At 38.7% G+C, this 22,322-nt stretch overlaps 1 protein-coding gene across 12 annotated transcripts in view; it reads right to left on the bottom strand.

The window, feature by feature from the left end:
- The window catches only part of DMD (dystrophin), a 2,143,628-nt gene that overhangs the window by 151,899 nt on the left and 1,969,407 nt on the right, over positions 1 to 22,322 (bottom strand). For 3 of the 12 annotated variants that reach the window (XM_033109740.1, XM_033109741.1, XM_033109739.1), the window contains exon 1: positions 2,387 to 2,531. The exons of 8 other annotated variants lie outside the window; for them this stretch is intronic. In XM_033109740.1, the coding sequence (XP_032965631.1) occupies positions 2,387 to 2,406 (20 nt within the window). In that variant the 5' untranslated portion in view covers positions 2,407 to 2,531. Of the gene's footprint in view, positions 1 to 2,386; positions 2,540 to 22,322 lie in introns of those variants that run through there. One more of the 12 variants, XM_033109742.1, reaches the window with a different exon arrangement.

Raw genomic sequence — 22,322 nt, 5'->3', positions numbered from 1 at the left:
ACACACTATCCATATACCATGCCTGACCAAAAAGGAAATTCTGAAACCTGTTCACAGGTACATCTTTGGTCAGTCTTCCTGAGAACAATGTTTAATATAGATCAAAATTCTGCATATGCATTAGCACAAAGACAAGCTTCATAAATACTGCTTAAAACATTCTTTAAATCTTTACAAAACGTTACTGATTTTGACCCTGCTGGTTCCAAAGCCTGGCATCAGATAAGTCTCTCTGAACATACTTCCTTCCAACTGATCCCCACCTTTTTAAAAATGTGTACAAATAACAATAATCTCTCTTTTCTTTTAGTTGAGGCCCAGATAGGAGGACCCTGATGCAAATTAAAATAACAAAAGACTCCCGCAACACCTACTTGTCAATAATAAGAAATTAAAGCATTACTCTACTGAGCCCAGGGCTGACCTAATTTCCTACCATACAATTTAAATTTTCTCTCACCTTCTTTAGTTTCAAGTAGTGTGCAAGGTTATTATACCGCCTCAGAGCTGTTCCTGCTGTCAGTGCCGGAATAATCAGACTTATTGAAATTGCTTTTTTAGTTTCTTAAAAACAAACACTAAACACTTATAGAAAGTAACAAATTTCTACTGCTCTAGCCGGAAAATAGCAGTTGTCTAATTAAAATAAGATTTCTTCTGCCACCACTGTTATTTGGTACTGAAAATATTCCAAACAGTTGCCTTTAAAAACCATATCTTTCCATTACTTCCCAGGGAAGAAACTAATCGCTATGCAGCGATATAAAAAGGTAGCGTTCTCTTGCGATTTGCAGAGGATTAGAGTTTGGCTTCATATATAATCTGGAGCCCATTGATCCACACACACAAAATCATTTCCCTTTAATCTGGGGATCAGACTCTTTCTAGAGGAACCTTGGTATTTGCATGCTGAATGTTGAACTTGGCTCGTAATGCTGGAATACTGGCAGGGTGGGAATAGGAAAATATATTTAAAAGTTTCTGCTACTGTGGGGAAGGCATTTGGAGGGGTAGGTGTCAATCAAACCATCAGATATCCTATCCTAGTCCCATTTCTTTACCCTGGGATATTTCACATTTTATTCTGCTCAGCTCCAGCCAGGGCAGAGATGATTGCCTGGGTGACTGTTCCAGCTGTTACTTGTCCTCGGTTCTATTTGCTTTTCAGGGCTTAATTCCCACCCACCCTCAACTTTGGCTAAAGCAATTTCACTTCAGGGTCGTGTCCAATCCAAGATCAAACAATGATGACTGAAACCAATTCCACGGTGATAAAGGGTCAGAGACCTTTCATATAACCGCGATGTTTCATTTGCTCCTCCAGCTTCTCTAAGAGTAACTGTATCCTCCAAAGAGGGGATTTGGCACAAGGAAATGAAAAAAAAAAATCTAGCCAAAAGAGAAAGGGTGATGAGGGGTTACAAGGATAAAGAAGCAGAGACCAGGAAGAGCTTGTTAGCCAAGGAAGAATGTAGATTTCACTTAAAGACTTTGGCTCGCCACTTCCAGTCAGATGTTTTTTTTCATGTTAAAGTATTTTATAATTAATATGCCTCCCTCAAGCAACTAAACCCCCTCGCTTTAAGCTTCAAATTTAACTTCAAATTTAACTGAGATAAACAAAGTGTCCTGTCCATTTCATTGTCATGATCGGATCGGGAATGACAAACTTTGCTTAAAGACGAGCACAGACACCTGGAGAAATGGCAGAGAAGGACACTCAGAAATGACTCCACACTCAACCCCAGAGGGCAAAAAAGAAAAAAAAAAAAAAAAAAAAAAACACCCTCGATCTTCTGTGGCAAATCCTCGACTTCTAGCTTTTAAATTGCTTTTTCTCTTTCCTGATTTCTACTAGTCTTGTGGCATGACACGAACACAGTTGAAAATGAAGTGAGGGAAATGTCAGTTGGAATCCTCGGAAGAAATCAGGCAGAAAGTTGACCTTTTGGCACTTGCAGTGCAATGGAAGGTAGAGCCGCGCGCGCCCCTTCCTTCTGCGAGGTCGAGCGACGATTTTGGAACAGCCTGTCTGGCTCACGACCACACAGATAGCCCGAAAAGGAGCAAAAAGCTCCAGCAGCCCCAATCCCCGCGTGGGGACGGCGCTGTCCCCTCTGGGTAGGGTGAGAAATCAGCTTTTTCTCTCCGAGCCCGATCCAAAGCGGAAGGGGGCTCCCCGCGAGCCCGGCGCGGGGGAAAGCCCCGGGGGCGCACCTGCAACGGCGCCGCCGGGGACCCGCGGAGGAGGTTCCTCGACGCCCGCCGCCCGGAGCCCGGGGTCCAGCTGCCGCGCCTATCCAAGTTTTGACCGCCTCGCCTTGTCCCCAGCTCGTGCCACAAGTGCACGGACTGCGGCGATCCGAGGGCGCCGCGATGCACTTACCCTTTGAGCTGTTCCCTCATGGCTGCAAGGGCTCCGCGGTCGGAAGAGGGCGAGCGGAGGAGTGAGCTTCCAGTGCCGCCCGGCTCCCGAAAGTCGAGCGCCGCCGCCGCCCAGGCTCGCAGCTGAAAGCACTGCGGAGGTGCCGGCGCGGGCTGGCTGGCGGGCGGGCGGCGGGGCGGGCGGGGAGGGGGCGCTGCGGGCAGACGGGGCGGGGCCGGGCCGGGCTCCGCCCCTACCTAGCGATCTGGGAACCCGGACTCCCCGAGACCCCGCAGTCGGGGCTTTCCAAACGGAAATGCAAAAGAAAAGAAAAAGAAAGAAAGAAAGAAAGACGGAGGAGGGGATTTAAGGTAGTCCCAGGAACCTGAAAACCACACACTGCCCTGCTGGCACCCCCTTAAAACCTCTAGCAAGACTACTTGTTGCCTAAATAAATTACCTAGGTGCAAATGACCTCATCGCAGATCATTAAGTGTGTGGGCTCAAGAGTTTTCTTTTTAGAGAATGAAAGAGAAAAATCACAAGCATAATTCTACCCCTCTCGATTGAAGATTAAAATGGTGAGGCTGTAATGACGTGAAATTCAGGTTACACTCATGGACTACACAGGCTTCTTAAGATACATTTGTACATGTATTTGTGTTACAGCAGTGGTTCTCAAAGTGTAGTCCTGGCCAGCAGTATCAGCACTGCCTGGGAACTTCTTAGAAACGAAAATTCCAGGGCCCCAGCCCAGACCTACTGAATCAGAAACTGAGCACGCTGAAGTTTGAGAACCACGGGAATAGACTCAAAATAAAACACCACCACCAGTGGTGTGGCACGGTTTGGTCTTTCAGTATTCTTTTAGAAAAATCTAAAACCATTTCCAATGGAACACTGTATTGGAAAAGTTACAGGGCCTAGACTGTTCAAATACTTGTAATCTTAGAGTTTGCAATATGATAATGCAGGTTAACTATGCAAAATTATTTCAAGCTTGGAAATATTCTGAAAAGAAGAAAGCCTTCATTAACACAAGAATTTTTTGCAACCTTCACGTATCTTCGATTAGAGTCCAAAGAGTATCTTATGATAAACTCCCTTAGTGGTTTCATTGTCCCTCTTTGTCCATTAATTTTGTTGACCCACTTCTCTTTTTATCTTCTTTCAATCATTTCCTTTTCACTCTTCTGATTGATTCATTCCACCTCAATTTAGAGTTTAAAACACGCTCCCCGTTTTCTTTTTAAACATCCTTTTTTTTTTTTTCTCAACATTTTTTCCCATTGAATGTTCGAGTTAAAAGGACTCTAGACATCACTCTCCCTTTACTGTCTGCTACAGCATGGCACAAGAGACAAATAATAAAGTATATGAACAAAAGGGAAACGAAGTGTACCAAGTTTCTTCACTACCCGGACAAATCAAATAAAAATGTAAACGTTTTCACTAAGGACACGTGCATGTAGGTATGATTGGTATTGCTATTTTAAAGCAAATATGGCACGTCTGGCATTTTGCCTGATAGACTGAGACTTATTAGTGCTGTCTTTTAGCAGTTTTGAGCCATTGAGTTGTAGAGGCAGCTGCTATTCCAGTCTGAGGGGGACACACTAGGATTTGCTTTGGGTCAGGTTGTCCCTTGGTCTTCGTGTAAGTTCTAGGTCTGCCTCTCTCTGACTAGGGGAGGATTCCTGTTCTGTGAGGAGGAAGTAGTGGCCTTTGCAACTGATCAGTGACATAATCTCTGTGCCAATGTGGCAAATCACTGAAATACTGTTTCTGTTTATTTCAATGAAAAGACATAAAGTTCACAGCATAGGCATTTGTAAATATTACAAATCAATCAAGTAAAGGTTTGCAACACCTGTGTGGTGAGTCCTCTTGTGTTCTCTTCCCGTCTTGTGTTTTTGTTTGTCTTACACTTTTAAATTACCTGCTCAAAATTCCGGAGTTCTGATATGTTTCTCTAAAATATAAATGTTTGTCTATATTCTCAGGGTCCAACTAGAAAACTACTGGGAACAATTCCTTTAGGAAAAAAAAAATGAAAAAGAAGAAACCACTATTCAGACTTTTTCTTAAATTTGACAGATGGCAATCCTCAAAAATACATCTTTAAGTTCTTTTTTAGACTAGCGTTATAGGCACTTGAAGACTTGTTCCCAAATCTTGATGTTATTTTAGAAATTAAATGCTGAAAGTAATATTAAGAAATGACTTGGATGTCACAGTGACTATTTTATTATCAATTTCAGTTAAATTATGCATTTTGCTTATTAGGGAAAGGCATTAAGAAGAGAACATAATTTATATATCTTCATTTTGTATATAAATTATATAGCGATGCCATGTATGATGCACACTAATTGCTTATGTATAGTAGCCCTTCTTCTTATACTATTATTACTGTTTTGATGTGAACCACAGGCATGAAAAGAGTCTGAGGGCTCTGCCACCAGAAAAATCTGAAGTTGAAATCCTGCCTCCAGAACCTACCCTGAGTTACTTGTCCCCAGTACCACAGCTAGAAAGTGGCAGTGCAATGATTGGAACTAGACACTCTGGCTTCAAGACCCATGCTCTTAGCCACTCTGCCAGGCTGCCATGGAGAGACGTGGCTTCTCCTATTGTGGGGGAAGACCTGTATTTTTCTTGTGTGCTCCTAAGCGATGTCACCGCTGGCAAAGAGGAAAGGATAGTGAATTGGTTAGAAATAGGGGTAAGGAAGGAATGAGATGGGATAAGTTCTAGGAAGGTGACCCCATACATTTTTCTCTATCCCAAACTCCAGCGTTTGAACCACTTAAACATTGTAGGTACTGAAAAAAAATAAAGACCTCTCTGACTTAAGGGACTGTGCTGGACATTCTCCTAGTCTCCCTCCAGCTCTATTCTCTTCCCTTCTCCACTTGCTCTATGCGCCAGGAGGTTGGACCTCTGTAGAGGTATTAATCAGGCTCTCTTGCCTTTTGGCTTCCCTTTGCTTTCAGCCAATGGGAGGCATTGATGAAAGGCCTATAGCAGGAGACGAAAGAGTAGGAGGAGAGAGCTGTTTGGGTATTTATTCTCCAAGCTCCTTCCTGTTGGCTTTGAGCCTGGCTGTGGCTGAGTTCCTTTGCCCACAGCCACAAGTCTTGTTGGGCAGTCATTTGTACACCAACAGCATTCTCCAGCTTCTGTAAACCATTCCCTCCCCTTGCCCTTGTTCTTTCCCCAATCCTGCCCAGATTTTTGTAAATAGCCTTTTCATTACATTCTCTTCCAGTACCACTTTTGAATGTCCCATCTGTTTCTCCTAGGACCCTGATGGAACAAGGACCCACCCAGTCAAAGCTACCCCTGGAGGCACTAGACTGGTTGCTGAGTGTGGACCACTGATGGATGAGAAAGGTAACTACAGCTGTTGGAGCTGAGAAGGAGGCTGTGCTCATTCACTAGACAGATCTTTCTAGAAACCTCTTCTGTAGGCCCAAAAGGAGCTTCTGGCTATTGGGGATAAAGGCAAGTTAACAATTATGAATAGTGATACAGCAGGAGTGTAGCTAACAAGGCCACAAACAGCTTCCTTCCAACAGTTTCAATGCTCTGCTTGGTCTTTGGGAGAGAATGTCAAGATGGAGATTAGAGAGGTAGGAAAATTGAGAAAGACCTAGTGTGATGATCCAGAGTTTGACCTGCATCACGAAAGGAATGTAGGAGGGGGCAGCTTTTAAAAGAAGAAATGTAAGCATGAGTGTGGCTCTGTAAGATGTGTCTTTTTGAAAATTCACTCGTGCAACGATGTAGGGCTGGGTCGGAAGAGTTTGGAATTAGGAGACCAGATACAAGGTGACTGCGGTATGATGAGGAACTGAACGATGGCAGTGGCGGAGAGAGTGGGGAAATAATCAAATAAGGTAAAAACTATAGGAGCCTGGACTGATTGGGTGTATGAATGGAAGAGAGGGAGGATCAAGGACAACGGTCCTCAAGCTTGGCCACCACTGGAATTACCGGGGAATTACTGGGGAGTACTAAAAAGTTCAGATGCCTGGTTCTCACCATTCTGAGATTGTGATTTAATTAGCCTTGGGCATTGGGATTTTTAAGGCTCCCTAAGTGATTCTAATATGCAGCCAAGGTTGAGGATCACTGTTCTAGGGTGACTCCCAAGATTGGATGAGTAATATTCACCAAGCTAGGAATTTCAGGAAGAGGGGGTAGGTTTCGGCAGAAGAGGGTCAGGGAAAGATGATGAGTTTGACGTGGCAGTGATGTAAAATTGAAGGGATCCAGGAGGCAGTGGGAGCTCAGAAGGAAGACGTCTGAAATGGAGCTATGGATTTGAAATGTCAGTTGTTGTAGGGTCACAGGTTTGGATGAGCCCATCTAGTGGCGGGTATGAAGGGCCAAAGGCAGAGGCCAGATTGCTCCTATCTTCCACAAACACATCCTTTTCCTTTTTAGGTTGCTTGTGGTTGCAATGTTAGCCTGATTTTCAGCAGTGTCAAAATGAGGAGTAGAAAGGGAAAGGCAAAAGCCGGAATGGTTTGCACTGGGTGCTTGCTGGGGGGTGGTCCTGAGGGACCTCACCACCCCCAAAGCCAGCTTCTCTCTAGCTCCAAGTCTCTTTCTAAACTGCATTTTGTTCCCTAACCAATCTTGAGAATAACCAGCATCATTTTATAAAAATCCATTTGGAATATAGGCATTGCTTCGATTAATCATAATACATATTTTAGAGTAAATTTTCAACATTTGGGTATCCAGTAAACACATAAGGATGCCATGTTTCTCTTTGCATACAAGTATTAGCCGCGAACAGTGAATCAGACATCTAACAAATGCTTACAATGATGGTGAGTCATTGCTAGTTAGGGCAAATACCATGGTGCACTAATTAAAATATGTATAACAATCCCTTTAGATCAATCTGAAACCAGCATCTTCTGGATATAAGAATATCCAGTCAGTTCTCATTAACTAGTAAATGAAGAGGCCTCTACATTCAGACACAGAGCACTTCACAGCCACACAAAAGCCTATTTTTCCAGGCCTTTCCCCTGCAGGGTGGCAGAGTAAGCCAGGCAGAGGAAAACTCTGTGAGCCAGCTGCCATCTAAACCACACAGGTTCCAGATAAGGCCAAATTCAGCCTTACTCTAATGTAGTTTGCTTTTAATAAGGTTTTTCAAACTTCCCAGAGCCACCTATATCAAACCGAACATCTAAAAAGATGTGAAGTTTAGCATCTTCACTAAAATAAAGCCACACTTCATTAACCTCACAGGCCTGTGGTTGCTTCACGGGAAAGAATTCCAAGTACCTATTAGCCTGCCAGCTATAGCGTTCCCCCACAACCACCTCTTGCTAAAAATGGATAACTGGTTAAGGTGGTTCAAGCAGATCTGACAACAGCATTCCTGGTCCACCTTAACAACAGCTCAAAACTGTAACTATTTGTCTGCCTTTCCCAAACTATAGTGCCAAATAACAGGAATTTCAAAACTAGGCAGAAATTCTGACACTCCGCATAATCTCCCTTCCTCTTCAGTTACAAATAAGGCTTTGTATTCGATTAGACTCACAGCAGGTGAAAACCCCAATTAGTGAATTCATTCTGAGGCCTCTATCTACCTTCCTCCCACACACCACAGTTTTAAAAAAATAAGGGAAGTCAGTCTCCGCTCAGATCACAAATAAATTAACCCTTGGATCTACCCAATCAAGCCATTTACCACTTGAAGAATTGTCACAAGAAAATGGGAGGATGTTGAAAAAATGTGTACTTCTTGACTTCATAATGGGGGTTACAAAAAAATTCTATTGTGCCAGATTTTATTGTTTTCTTCAAATCCATACATACTCTCACATATTCTGATCAATCTAGAAATTGCAGTTTTTCTTTCTACCTGAAAACTCACAAAGCCAATATTATCTAAAGAATGATTAATGGATAGTGTGCTACAAGAGGGAATTATTTTTAAGTTATGTTCTTATTTTGGTGTATTTGAGGTGAGAGAAAATATTAAATTTCACTTTAAACACTACGCTTTGGACTTAGAAAGTGCACAAAGTATATATTTCATGTTATGTAAATATTTGTCAAAGCAAATTCTTCATTGGACAAGAATAGAGGTTTGGTTTGAACATTCAAAAAAAAAAGTAAGACAGCTTTAGTTCTTAGAGTGATTTACTTATAGTTTGTCAATTGCTTCTCTGGAAATATTTCACACCCCAGTTTTATGTATGAGCGTATGATTAAAAAAGAGCAGCTTTGTCTTTTTTAATTGTTTTAGTCCTGTCACTTTTCTTGAAACAAGTCATAGGACTTATTATCCACAAGAGAACACTGAACATATATCAAATAGTAGCACAGCTTTTAGAAGTAGTCACCTATTACTGCCAGAGATTCATTTCATTTTGAGGCCTTTTAATTAAAATGCAAAATTCTACATACATGTCTGCCTAGATTACCCCTTTCTGAAATACTCGAATTTCAAAAAAAAGTTAAATGCTAATGTAACCATTTTTAATACTTATGACTTAGTTCTTGAGATTTGGAAAAAAGTAAACAAAGGAATTACCAGTCAATTACATGAACAAGGAAGTCATCCGAAGTTGAAACAGATAAGGAAAATTAATATTCAAATGCTACTGAATGAAGAAGACACCAGGGGTTTTTTTTCCCTTCCCTTTGGAGATGAGTATCTACCAGAATCAAAAGCATCTTAATATTCAGCAAGCGCAGCTGTATATTCCAGTAGAAGCATTAAGGCAGCAAGGCAGAGCTCCAGACCAATTCTGCCCCTTAGAGCTAGTCACTTAACCCCTAGAGGCCAGTCACTTAACCCCTCTGGAGCTCTGTTGACTCATCTGTAAAATTCGGATAATACTGCACAAGGCCATCGTGTGGTTCAAATGACATAATGACTATGAAAGCGATTTGGAGGTTGGGAATGTTATGCTAATGCAAAGTAGCCTGTCGTGCAGGTATAATTCCTTAAAAAGAAAACCCAATGTGTACAGGAATACAGTTAGGAATATAGCACAAAATAAATTCAGCATAGTCACTTTAACTTTTCACTTTTAGACTGTTGTATGAGCGCAAACGAGAGGTCCAGGGGTTTCAGTCTTTCTTCTTCAGCAATTTGCAAAAGGAACCTTTCCTCCTTTTGTTTGTTACACTTAAGAAGAGAGCAAGTGGGTAAAATAAGTTTGTTTGGGGCTTTTGCAAGTTAAATCACTAACCACAAGCTTGAGATTAGAGTAAAATTCACACCATTGGCTATCATTCTTTGGCGCTGAGGTTAAAATATCAATACTATTCACAAATGTTTAAATGTGTATTCACATTCACATTGTCAGAGAGCAGGATCCTAATGTTGTGACAGAACAAACGAATCCTCCTTTTGTGAGGGACAGTGGGAGAGCGAGAGCCCCTATACCCCATGGAGTTCTCTTGGTGGCCAGCCTTGAATAGCCAGGATGTGGTAGGAATCCTCCACAAAGACAGAAATCCATAAAAGGGGAAATGGAGGTAAAAACTATTTACCCAATTAATGATTTACCAAAGGCTGAATCTTGTACTCTAGCTCTGGTTTATTTGGTTAAGGCTTTTTTTGAAGAAAAAGATGAAAGGAAAATATAAATGCAAGGAATTTCGATTAATCCACAAATTTCCAAGAATAGTTTTCATGTGTTGCATCTAGACAAAGTTTCTGTGTTAAAATTTCTCTATATTCATTTCTTCAAATGACTGCAATTTAGGTGTATTTATGGAACACTTACATATGTCTTTGCTTATCAGACTCTTTATTTTTCTTTACTGTTAGTAAAAACTGGGAAGCGTTTGGAGGACGGACAAGGAAATACACCGGTATAAAATTTCAACAATGTAATCAGGTTCCCTTACTAGGGGTACCCAAATATGGCCTTCACCTTAAGGGGCTTACAGTCTAGTGGGGGTGGGCGAGGAGATATACTCATACATACCTAAATATACTATCAAACAGATGATAAGTACAGAAATAGAGAAATAAGAAAATAAGCATAAAAGGAAATGTAGTTAGCTTGATCTCTTGGGATTTGGCAACATACATTTCAATTAAAACCTAAGCAGGCTTAAATCACCAAGTTTCATGCATGTTATTGTTAGTGTATGAAGAGCTGAATCAGTTTCTTAAATTGACTCTGAGCTAATCTCTCATATTAATAATTTACTAAGGCACAGATTTTTAACGTTAACATACTGCTGTGTTATAAAATCAGATTATGTTTGTTTGGAATTCATAAAAGTATTGGGCCAAAATTGGGTTTTGCATCTCAGGAAGGCTAATATGCAGAAAATACTACTGTCCCCTTTAGAATATCAAATCACATTCTTGAGTTAATATCAAGACTCTAGTGTGGGAATTTAGGTCCTCACAGCTTGACTTACTCTCATCCCTTAGGAGCCAGGGAGGAATTGAAAGCCTATTCTCATATGAATAGAGGAGGAAAAATTGGCATCATCTGTATTTTGAGTATTTTTTTTTTTAAATAGAATTAAATTTGGTGTGGGAAGAAATAAGCCTGAAAAAGAGGGGAATGTATCAGTACGGGAATGTATGCCAAGTAGACTATTATAACAGCCCAGTTAAGAGAGGATGAAGGCCTGAACTAAGAAAGTAGCACTGAGAATTGGTGGAAAAGTCGAATTCAAGACAGGTTATAGGAAAGAATCAACACTACTTTTCAACCAACTGGTTGTGAGCGCTCAAGGCAAGGGAAGACTCTAGAATTTTTGATAATGGCACCATTAGCTGAGGATTCATATTTGTGTACATACTATGTATCTATTTATACCTCAAATTGTTCCATAAAGGTTTTAGGGCAACTTATGAAACTGTATAAATTTCAAAAAGTAATAGATAAAATCCAGGATTAAGGAAATATAAATAGAAGAAATATTAAGAAGGGAAGACACATTAGCACACAGATTTGAAGACCCTAGTGCTTGATACACTTATTAAAAGTTAGCTATGCTACAGAATTGTACACCTGAAATCTATGTAATTCTACTAACAATTGTCACCCCAATAAATTAAAAAAAAAAAAAGAAATTTCAAAAAAAAAAAAATTTAGCTATGCGTACCCACCACAGTAAGAAAGACAAACCAGGCAGTGTCGGGAAGGATAGGAGCAACTAGAACTCTCGTGCTTTGCGGATAGGAATGTAAATGGGTACAACACATTGGAAACCTGACAGAATCTACAAGAGCTGAACATACGTATATCCTATGACCTGGAAACTCCATTCCTCGATATATTTCCAAAAGGGATGCATAGGTATATGCAACACATGACACCTTTTACAATGTTTATAACATCATTCTTTGTACCAAATGTATACAACAGGATATATAATCAATTGTAGCATATTCACACAATGGAATATTATACAGCAAAGAGAATGAACAATTTCATACAGTAGTATGGATGAATCCGAGTTTAAAAGAGCCAGACACAAGAGAGCACATGCGGTATGATTCCGTTTATATAAAGCACAAAACCAGGCTAGATTAATTTATGGTGTTCATCGTCAACATACCGTGTTTCCCCGAAAATAAGACCGGGTCTTATATTAATTTTTGCTCCAAAAGACGCATTAGGGCTTATGTTCAGGGGATGTCATCCTGAAAAATCATGCTAGGGCTTATTTTCCAGTTAGGTCTTATTTTCGGGGAAATACAGTAGTAGTTACCCTTGGAGGGTGGCTAAGGATTGGAAGGGGCATGGGGGTCTTCTGGCGGCCGGTGATGTTCTGTTTCTTGATACGAATGCTGGTTTCATGGGTGTGTTCACATTATGGAAATTCGTTGTACTTTATACTTAAGATTAAACCTTTTTTTCCATATGTCTAACATATTTCAATACAAAGTTTTTTAGAGGTACTGAGGGGAAGTTAGGTAAAGGATACGGTAGCAGCACAAGTCTGTTCCAGTCGATTTGGGGAGTGGTAGTGAAGTGTCCCGAGTTGGGGAAGATGAGTAAGTATGCAGCGTGTAGAGTTAAGAAACAGGGTATTTAAGATAGATGAAACACTATGACTAAAGCTTTACAACGGTCCTCAATCCTTATACTATGCATGGGCGATTCAGTCCCTGTTCAGCTTAGCACAGAGCTACTGAGACAAAGACCGTGGTAAGAAACCACGGAGCAAAGGGATTTATTCCTGCTAAAATGAGACGAAAACAATACACATTTACATATATATAAAAAAAGCTATTGCATGGGTTTTTCAGATGGGAGACACTGCATGATGTCAATCTTCAGCAAACTCCCTTCAGTAGTTGTCTGTAGAGTGGCCCTCAACGTAAGCTAAGGGCATGAGGTGCCTGAGTTGAAGCTTCATGGGGAAGAAGGCCGAGCGGTCTAAGAAGACAACTGTCTGACCGCCAGGCCTGAGGTAGGGCTAAAACATGCTAAAGTGTTTTCCCAGACTGCAAGTCGTGAACCATTCGTAGGTCATGAAATCTATATAGGAGAATTTCACTAATATTGTTTTTAATGAAATGGAAAAGAATAGCAAATACGGGAATGAATTACATAGTAAGGGTAAGTCACCTTTTGTGAAACTCTCCATTATACAAATGTAGATATAGAGAGAAATATTTAAAGATATACATTCATATGTCTATGTGCATTTGCACTGGGAGGATATATAAAATACAATTTTTACTGTGGATTGGTGAAAAAAGATGAAAGCTAGAGACTGCTACTGCATAGATAAATGGATGGACTGCATGCTTATTGGACAATGATGTATAAATGATGTGTAATGATGTATAAATATAACTTCTTCAGACTAAGATATGGAAGTACACTGGGGACAGCTAGTTTGCTGTTTTATTCCCTTGTAAGGGCTGCAGCATTACAAGGGACAGGAGGGGGATTGAAAGATTCAGGAGGGGGAATGAGTTAGGGAAGCATCCATCAGCTCTGAAGTTCTAGCCACAGGAGGCACTGCAGGGGCTGAGAACATGTTTCAAGTTTTAGGGAGTGTCTTCTCTGCCAGCTGTTTGTTTGGGTGGCTGTTTGAGAGTATGCTCAGAATCACTCAGCCTTTTCTTTGTATTCCAAATGGCATGGTGATATTGTCATGCTGCAGAAGGAAAAACATTGCTGCTAAAAGTATTGTCAAGGGGAGTAACAAGCAGCTTCCACTACTATATGCAACTGCATGCTGCCTGTATGAGCAACACACTTCAAAACATAAACTAAGAAATAATCCTTCTGCTCTCACCCTGCAGTGGGACCTCATTCGAAGCCCTTGCTAGCGTGCCCAGGTCTAAGCCACCAAATCGGTGAATGTGCGCCTGTTAGAATGGTGACATTTTAGGGCTGGATGGTCCCCATTCTATTTAATACCTATACATTCATCCTGTTAAGTGTTTGGGGAAATTTATCTGAAGACTAATTTGTATGAAGACTAATAGTGATTGTGCTTATATAAAAGAAAAAAGAGATTCTCATTTGACTGTAGGAACATTTTAGGCAGCATATGGCTATGGGGCGATTAAACATATTAAGAGTGAAAATAACAACAGCTTTAAGAATAAAATTCTTTTCAAAAGTGCCCAGCTAGGAGAGTAACTAGAAAGGAAGTCACAATTTTTCTTTCTTCAGTATTTAATCACAGTAGCATTTATTAAATTCCCAGTAGTAATAAGGGTTAATTAACAATAATTCTCATCAGTATTTTTTATGTTTTAAAATCACCAGACTATGGATATTGTATTTCAACCATTGTCTGTGAAGCTGCAAACCAACTGCCTAGTCTGGCAATGATTACTAACAAAGCAAGAATTATCTATCAGAGCACATCTCATTTTACCTACCCCTAAATTCAAAGTCCTCTCCTTCCACAAATGTCCCTGCCGATAACTTTTCTCCACTACCTTGAGATACACTGCAAAATGGCCACAAATCTGGCCTCCTCCCTGGTATCTAGCTTTTGCCATGTGACTTTCTATCTCCTCCCATCAGAGAGTGGAGTTTTTCCCTACCTCTTGTATCTGGGATGACCCTATGACATGACTTGGTTTGGCCAATAGACAACCAAACGTGACAAGCAGAAACTTGACAAATCTCCATGTGAAGGAGCCTGGGCTAGCCTGTTGGATGACAAGACACACGACCTAATTACATCTGTTCCTAAATGACTGCCTGCCAACCATCAGACTGGTGAGTCAGGCCATGATAGCTCATCTAGCTGCTAGGTGAGCACAGATGCATGGGCAGGCCCAACAAAGAATAGCACTGTGTTTCCCCGAAAATAAGACCAAGCCGGACCATCGGCTCTGATGCATCTTTTGGAGCAAACATTAATATAAGATCCGGTCTTATTTTATTATAATATAAGACCAGGTCTTATAATATAATATAATATATAATATAATATAATAAAATATAATATAATATAAGACCGGGTCTTATATTAATTTTTGCTACAAAAGACTCATTAGAGCTGATGGTCCGGCTAGGTCTTATTTTTGGGGAAACACAGTAGCTGGTCCAGATAACAAAAATAGTCCAGTCCATTCATCAAATAGTGAGCTAAGTAGTTTTTGTGTTAGGGGATCCACAAACTAGAGCTTATAGGCCAAGTCTGGCCTGTGGCCTGTTTCTGTAGAGCCTCCCACCTGAGTATGATTTTCATATTTTTAAAGAGTTGTAAAAAAACAAAGAATATGCAACGGAGACTATATATGGCCAACAAAGCCGAAACTATTTACTATCTGGTCCTTTATAGAAATGTTTGCCGACCCCCCTGTTAAGCAGTACAGCTGTGTTTGTTATATAGCAAAAGATAGCTGATACACATCTACTCCCAAGAAAGAATGTTAGAAACTAGGGCTTTCTCACAGAACTCAGTTGACACCTACTCAATTTATCCTTGTTGTTTGTCATCTAGTTGCTTGTTAACTAAGACAACACCTGAAATGAATACAATAAACAAATACAAATGTAACCTATGAAGTTATTTTTGTAGTGTGCCTCTCAAAATTAAGATTTCTAAGGGTAGGTAGAAGAATAAGTATACATTTTTTAGCAACTTTATTCCTAATATCCCCAAACTGGAAACAATACAAATGTCTACCAACGGGTAAATGGATAAACAAAATGTGGTGAGCACACAATGTGATGTATAAACTACGTATTATAGAATTGTACACTTCAAACCTATGTGATTTTACTAACTATTGCCACCACCCCAATAAATTTAATTAAAAAAAGAAAGTTCTTCACAATTAAAAAGGAACAAACTACTGATTTTCAAACTACTGATATTCAAAAACATTATGCGGTGTGTAAGAAACCAGACACACAAAAATACTGTATAATTCCATTTATATAAAATTCTAGAAAATGCAAGCTAATCTATAGTGACAGAACACAGATCTGTGGGTTGCCTGGGGGCCAGGGATAAAGGGAAGAATGGCCTTCAAAGAAGCACAAGGAGGCTTTTGGGGGGATGAGAATGTTTTGTACTTTAATTGTAGCAATGGTTTCATGGGTACACATCTGCCTAAAATCAGTGAATTGTATACTTCAGATGGATGCAGTTTATTGTATATAAATTATTCTTTAATAAAGTTGATTTTTAAAGCTCTTTAAGAAAGCATTTGCCCTAAAATCAAAGTTAACATTCAAAAATGTATATATAATTGGGCAGAAAATGAGGTGCATTACACCAGGATGTTTATCTAAATATAGGACAGATTTAGGTCATGCTGTCAGTCCCTTCTGATTAATTTTGAAAATATCAAAACATTAGATTCAGAAGTAGTCTTAAAGGTTAATGAATTACATCCTCTCATCCAATAGAGATTGCCTTTAGGGGTGAAGACAGTTAACTCAGCCTTGAATATCTAATGTACAGGGAGTTTGCTGCTTTTCTAGGTGGTAGATTCTGGTTTTTGGTAGCTCAGTTATAAAATTTTCTTTAATATTTAGTTAAAATGTGCTTTCTTGTAACTTCCACATATGTAGCTGAATCTGTTCTCAGGGCAAAACAAAACAAAAAAACAAAACAAAACAAGGAAAAACAAAACATCAATAACCAACATGCAAGAAAATAAATCTCTTCTAACTTTATAAATATTCGAGGCTCCCTATTATATTCTCCTTAATACCACGTCTCTCTAGGCGAAATCTAAACACTTGGATTTCCTTCTATTTTTTTTCTTACATAATATGGCCTATAGACCCTCGGCTATTCTGATGATGTAATAGTGACCCCATATCTTCTATTTTTGAAATTTAAACTTCTGATGTAATTCGATTTGACTGAGGTTTGGCTAGGGACTTTTTGAAATTTTTTTTGCCTCCCTTCCCAACCGCCAAACCTTAATAAATCTGTTTGCTATGCATTTACTATGCATACCAGTTCCAATGGTTCTGTTTACTTCAGTCCAGCCAAGTGCTTTGTCTGGCCTGGTGACTTGGGAAAGGTTTTTACATCTATATGGGATTCACTCCTGACTCTGGAGCTGACCAGCCTCTGGGAAGTGCTTTTTCCTGGAGTTGCCGGGCCAACTTCTCCTTCCTTTGTTCTGGCCCTCCTTGAGTGCCTATAAAACCTTTTGGTGATATTAAGACGGGGAAGGCAGTCTTTGTGACAGGGAGTCCACTGTCTTCTCTTAATGCTGGCATTTTGGAATAAAACCTGCTTTTCTTTCCACCAACCTTGCCTCTCGAGTTTTGGCTTTTGTGTGGCGAGCAGCCGGACCTTTTGCACGGTAACAATGCCACTTTGAGAAACAAGATCCATTCAAAATGTGATATCCAGAATTAAGTAAGAGGGACGCTTATATCCCCTTCTTTGCCACTACTGCTAGGTATCTATAAGTATAGTAGCATTTTCGTTTGATAAACACGATATCACACTTTATGTTCATACTGTACTTGTAGATTACTAAAAACCCAAGGGTTTTTAAACAATCTGATATTAAGGTCTCTTCCCGCCTGTGTTTTTAAATTGATTACTTGAGTCTACATATGAGATGTAGGTCTTATTTAGATAGGCTTTCAGATTTTTAATTCTAATAAGAATTCATCTTTCTAACTGATTTATATCTATTAGAATTTTGATAGGTTTATCGCACAAAGTATGAACTTTTGTCAATTTCAAATTTATTAATAAGTATAGCTATATCTATAATCATTCTATCAACAAAGTACATACTGTGGATTCGGTTATATTAGGTAGTAAATAGACCAAAATGGATAGAAGTGGTGGAATGACTGTCTTCTTGGCATTTATAGACTAGTGCAGGAGACATGTATAAACAAACAATCACATTTTAGTTAGATAAGTGCTGGTGAAAGGCTCATTGCCAAAGAAGGGTTCACAGAGGTAGTGATGCGTGGGAAAAATTGGCCAATTAAGGTCTTCTAGTGGAGGATGAAGGTGAGGGTAGGAGTTGATTGAAGAAGAAACAGCCATATGCAAAGGCATGGATGTCTTTAACATTTTTTAAATTATTTTTTTCAATTACAGTTGGCATTTAATATTCTATTAGTTTCAGGTATACAGCATAGTGGTTAGACATTTACAAAATTTATGTAGTGGTTTCCCCCACCCCACTATACATAGTTGTTGCAACATTATTGATGATATTTCCTTAGGCTGTGCTTTACATCCTGTGACTATTCTGTAACTGAAAGGAATGGAGATCTTAAATATAGGGCCAAGGACAGAGACTCTATTGCATGTTAATCCTGATCTATCAATTGGCTTTCTTTGGATGGTTCTGTTTATCAGCTGCAAATTCATTCTATTACCCAGTCCTTTATCTTGTTCTTTATCTTGTTCCCAAAACTGTAAAAAAAGATCTTGAAAAATAAGATGTGGGGCGGCCAGTTGGCTCAGTGGTTAGAGCCTAGTGCTCATAACACCAAGGTCTCTGGTTCGATTCCCACATGGGCCAGGGAGCTGTGCCCTCCACAACTAGATTGAAGACAATGACTTTACTTGGGGGGCCCCACAACTAGATTGAAAAACGACTTGACATGGAGCTGATGGGTCCTGGAAAAACACACTGTTCCCCAATATTCCCCAATAAAAAATAAAAAAGAAAATAAAAAGAAGGTGTGAACCCAAAAGATACACTATTTATAACAGTCTTCTCACCTAACCATCGAGTAGCCCTATTATTAGAAATGAAAGGGAGGTGAATTTGGCATGACAAATTTCAAGAATAACAGGTTAACTCCCAGGAGCGTGTTTTTCTAAGTATCATTATTAATCTATTCAATGTTTTCTAATCAACATCAAGTTTATTGGTTTGTAATTTTAAAAATTTGTCTTCTCCTTATCTTTCAAATGTCAAAATAATGCTTTCTTATCTCCTTGTGTGATGTCACTAATCCCCTTTCCATGTTTTCTCCGCACCTGTCACCAGTAGCTTGGTGGAGGAGGAGTACAGTTTTAATTGCTATTAGGGGAGAACACGCTCCTATTGACTAGAAGAAGGGTCTCTGCATTCAAATGGAGGTTGGACATTGAATCAAATGACAGAACTTGTAACAAATTAGAGTTGATTTCTGAATTGCTTTTATTTATTTTACAACAAAAACATTATGAGTTGAGACTGTCTCTAAGATCATCTAGAGAAGAATCCTGTTACCATTAAATTTGAATACAAAGTTTGATTGAATTTAAGTCATTTAAAAAGCCAGGATACTTTCCTAAAAAGCAAGTGATTTGAATGTTTCAGACTGTATTAAGTTGCTCTTATCTGTGGCCCTCTCGTGAATTTATGATCTTCATTAAAGAAGTGGTTGTCTATTGCTGACTTGTAAGTCATGGCAATGACAGTGGAAGGGGTTAAGAAGGTAGAAGAAATTTGTCTCTTTGCCTTTTGATGGTTGTTTTTTGTTTGGTAAGTAAACAAGATAAAGTACCTCGCTGTCTTTTAGTGATATAGCAAAAATAATGTTTATTTACCTTTTTGAAATTGGACCCTAAATCCATGCACATCTCCAGTTTGCATCACCCACAAACCTCCTATATTTTGGCTGATTTTAACTAGAGGTAAATAATTGGCGTACATTTATATTTTATTGTGATCAAATGTAAAGACATGTATATAAAACACAGACTGCTCAACGCTTCCTTTATAGATGAAATGGGATTATAGAACTTGACAGATCATTCAGTAGGCGGGAAAGGTGGTTGATCTACTTCTCCTTGCCTCTACTTTTCTACCCTTTGGTGACATAGGTTATATTTCAAGGTTCTGAATGCTATAAAGGAACACTTTACTGTGGAAGCATCTTTACTCATGGCAAAAAGAAACATACTATTCAAGACTAATACAGTTATTTATGAGTTTCAATGAAGAGCAAATGCAAATGGTAAAAAATCTCATTATTTATTAGCAGTAAATCCAATATTTTTTTGTAAAAGTTTTCACAGGAGCTCTACTTATGTTAGCTTTTCCTAAACCTTGTTGCTAAGTGTCAGTTCTTTCTAATATATAATCAAGGGAATTTTGTGTCGGGAAGAAAATTTCTCATCTTTGTAAAGGACAGTTAGAGGAGAGGTAGAGAAAAACAAGAAAGATTGTGCATGAGAATTAAGTATGAAGGTATGAACTGAATGACTTAACCATTATTTTAAAAAGAATGATCTGACAAAAGGTGTTGTTTGAATTAAGTGGAGTCTGATTTCCAACTTTAGAATATTTCCAAATTTAATAATATGCATTATTCTGTAAATGAAGGCAGATACACGTAATATCAACAATTTTTTTAAAAAAATAATGGGCTATTTTTTTTTTACCTTTTATTTTAAGTGTGTTTTTCCAGGACCCATCAGCTCCAAGTCAAGTAGTTGTTTCAATCTAGTTGTGGAGGGCGCAGCTCACAGTGGCCCATGTGGGGATGGAACCAGCAACCTTGATGTTAAGAGCACCGCGCTCTAACCAACTGAGCTAACCGGCCACCCCTCCATAAATAATATTGAATAAATTTCATCCACTGTTTCCTTTTTCTTAAATTTCATAATTTTTGTATGAATCTATCAACTAATGTTTTTTAACTTTTCTAACTAAAAGAAACTCCAACAAACTTTAACAGTAATGAATTTAATCAAAATTTAGGTGAAATTTCTTAGTGAAAGAGCCAATACTAGAGTTTAATTAGGTTGTGCCTAAATTTTCACTTTTTACATAAAAGTGAACAAAAGTACAACAATTGAAATTCATCCAAAAAAATTCCTTCAGAAGAATGAAATTGGTTGTGTTTTCACAGATGGAGTTTATATTTATATATAGCTTTTCAACCTGGCAAATTTAAATCTAGGATATGAATTCAGACATTATAGTGTCTGAGTGGTGAGGAAAGCCCAAAATATATTCAACCCTCCTTGCCCCATTCAATTATTATTTTTTTTAAATTACAGTTTAAAGGCCTGGAGATTTCTGTTTTCTAAGGTTAGCTCTCTGAAGCAAATGCCACCAACTTGTTAAAATAGTATTAGGTTGGTGCAAAAGTAATTGCAGTTTCAAAGGTTAAAAATAATTGCAAAAATAGCAATTACTTTTGCACCAACGTAATAATTATAAAAGCTTTGTATTGTCACAAAAAACTCACCCTTAATTTGATCCTCATAACTGTTCTGGCCTGGTCTACTTTTCACCTCAGTCCCCATTTATTCTCTGCTATGAGAGTAATGCTACGTAACAACCATGAACATTATACAGAGATGATAAAACATGTGGGCTAATTTTTATGAAGAGCTTACCTGTACAGAGCAAAAATGACAATATCAAACAGATAAAGAAAATATTGTTTCGGCCTCATCTAAGAATGGTAGTGTTGTCAACAGATTCTTAACACCTTCCTCCCCAACACAATGGCTAGCCAGGAGATGAACGCGCGCATGATAAGTACGGTAGTACAACTAGGGAAACAGTTGATATATTGAGGCTTTCCTAGCAATACTTCTGCTCCAACCCAGATACTTTATTGACAGTTCCCAGCAAGAGCCTGCATTTGAGGGAAGAACAGAGAGGAGAAAGAAAGTAGATGAAGACCAAAAAATCCTTGGTGTTAGGATGTTGGAAAAGAAAAAAAGAACAAACTAAGGAAGCTCTGTGGAGCTCAGAAGTCTGGAATGTCAGCCTAGAAACGGAATATATGTTGAGCCACAGAAAATTCAATTGTCAGTTTGGTTATCATTCCATTTTTATCACTGTTGTGGTGAATTGTCAGAAAGAAAATGTAAACTCCTTCTTCAAGAATTGCAATAAAGAACTGTTTCTTATGATTAAGTTCTATTCTTCCAACTCCAACTTCCCTTGAAGGTATTCTAATGCCTTCCATTATATATACAGAGGATGCCAAAAAACTGGATACACATTTTACAAAAGGAAAAAAACTATTAAAATTGTAATACTCAATATATACTGAAAACAAAAGATGAATCCAAGTCACGTTTGACTTCTGCAATTACAAGAGGTGCTCAAAGTGGTTACCATCAGAGTCCAGACACTTCTGATTACGACAAACTACTGCTTGAGCGACGTTGACCAAAGTGTCCACTAGTATACATTTTTTTGGCACCCTCAGTATATATATAAATATAAAATCAGGCTATAGTATTGTATCAATGTTAATAACTTTTTAAAATCATTGTGTATGGTTACATCAGAAAATTTCTTATTTTAAGGAAATACAAATATTTAAGAGTAAAAGAGTATCATATATATATATCCCACAAAAATAATAAGCTGATGTACAATAAGAATAATATTGAATGTCAACTATGAATAATAAGTAAACATATTAGGTGCATACACCTAATGTAGACCTAGAAATATCTAAAGCTGTTTCCAGCAGACATTTGGGTACAATTTTAAGTTACTGATGGCTTTGGAAATACAATATATACACCCGCAGTGCCAAAAAATATATACAAG

Source organism: Rhinolophus ferrumequinum, chromosome X (genome assembly GCF_004115265.2).
Source record: "Rhinolophus ferrumequinum isolate MPI-CBG mRhiFer1 chromosome X, mRhiFer1_v1.p, whole genome shotgun sequence".
NCBI classification, from domain to species: domain Eukaryota; kingdom Metazoa; phylum Chordata; class Mammalia; order Chiroptera; family Rhinolophidae; genus Rhinolophus; species Rhinolophus ferrumequinum.
This window is presented reverse-complemented; position numbering and strand designations above follow the sequence as displayed.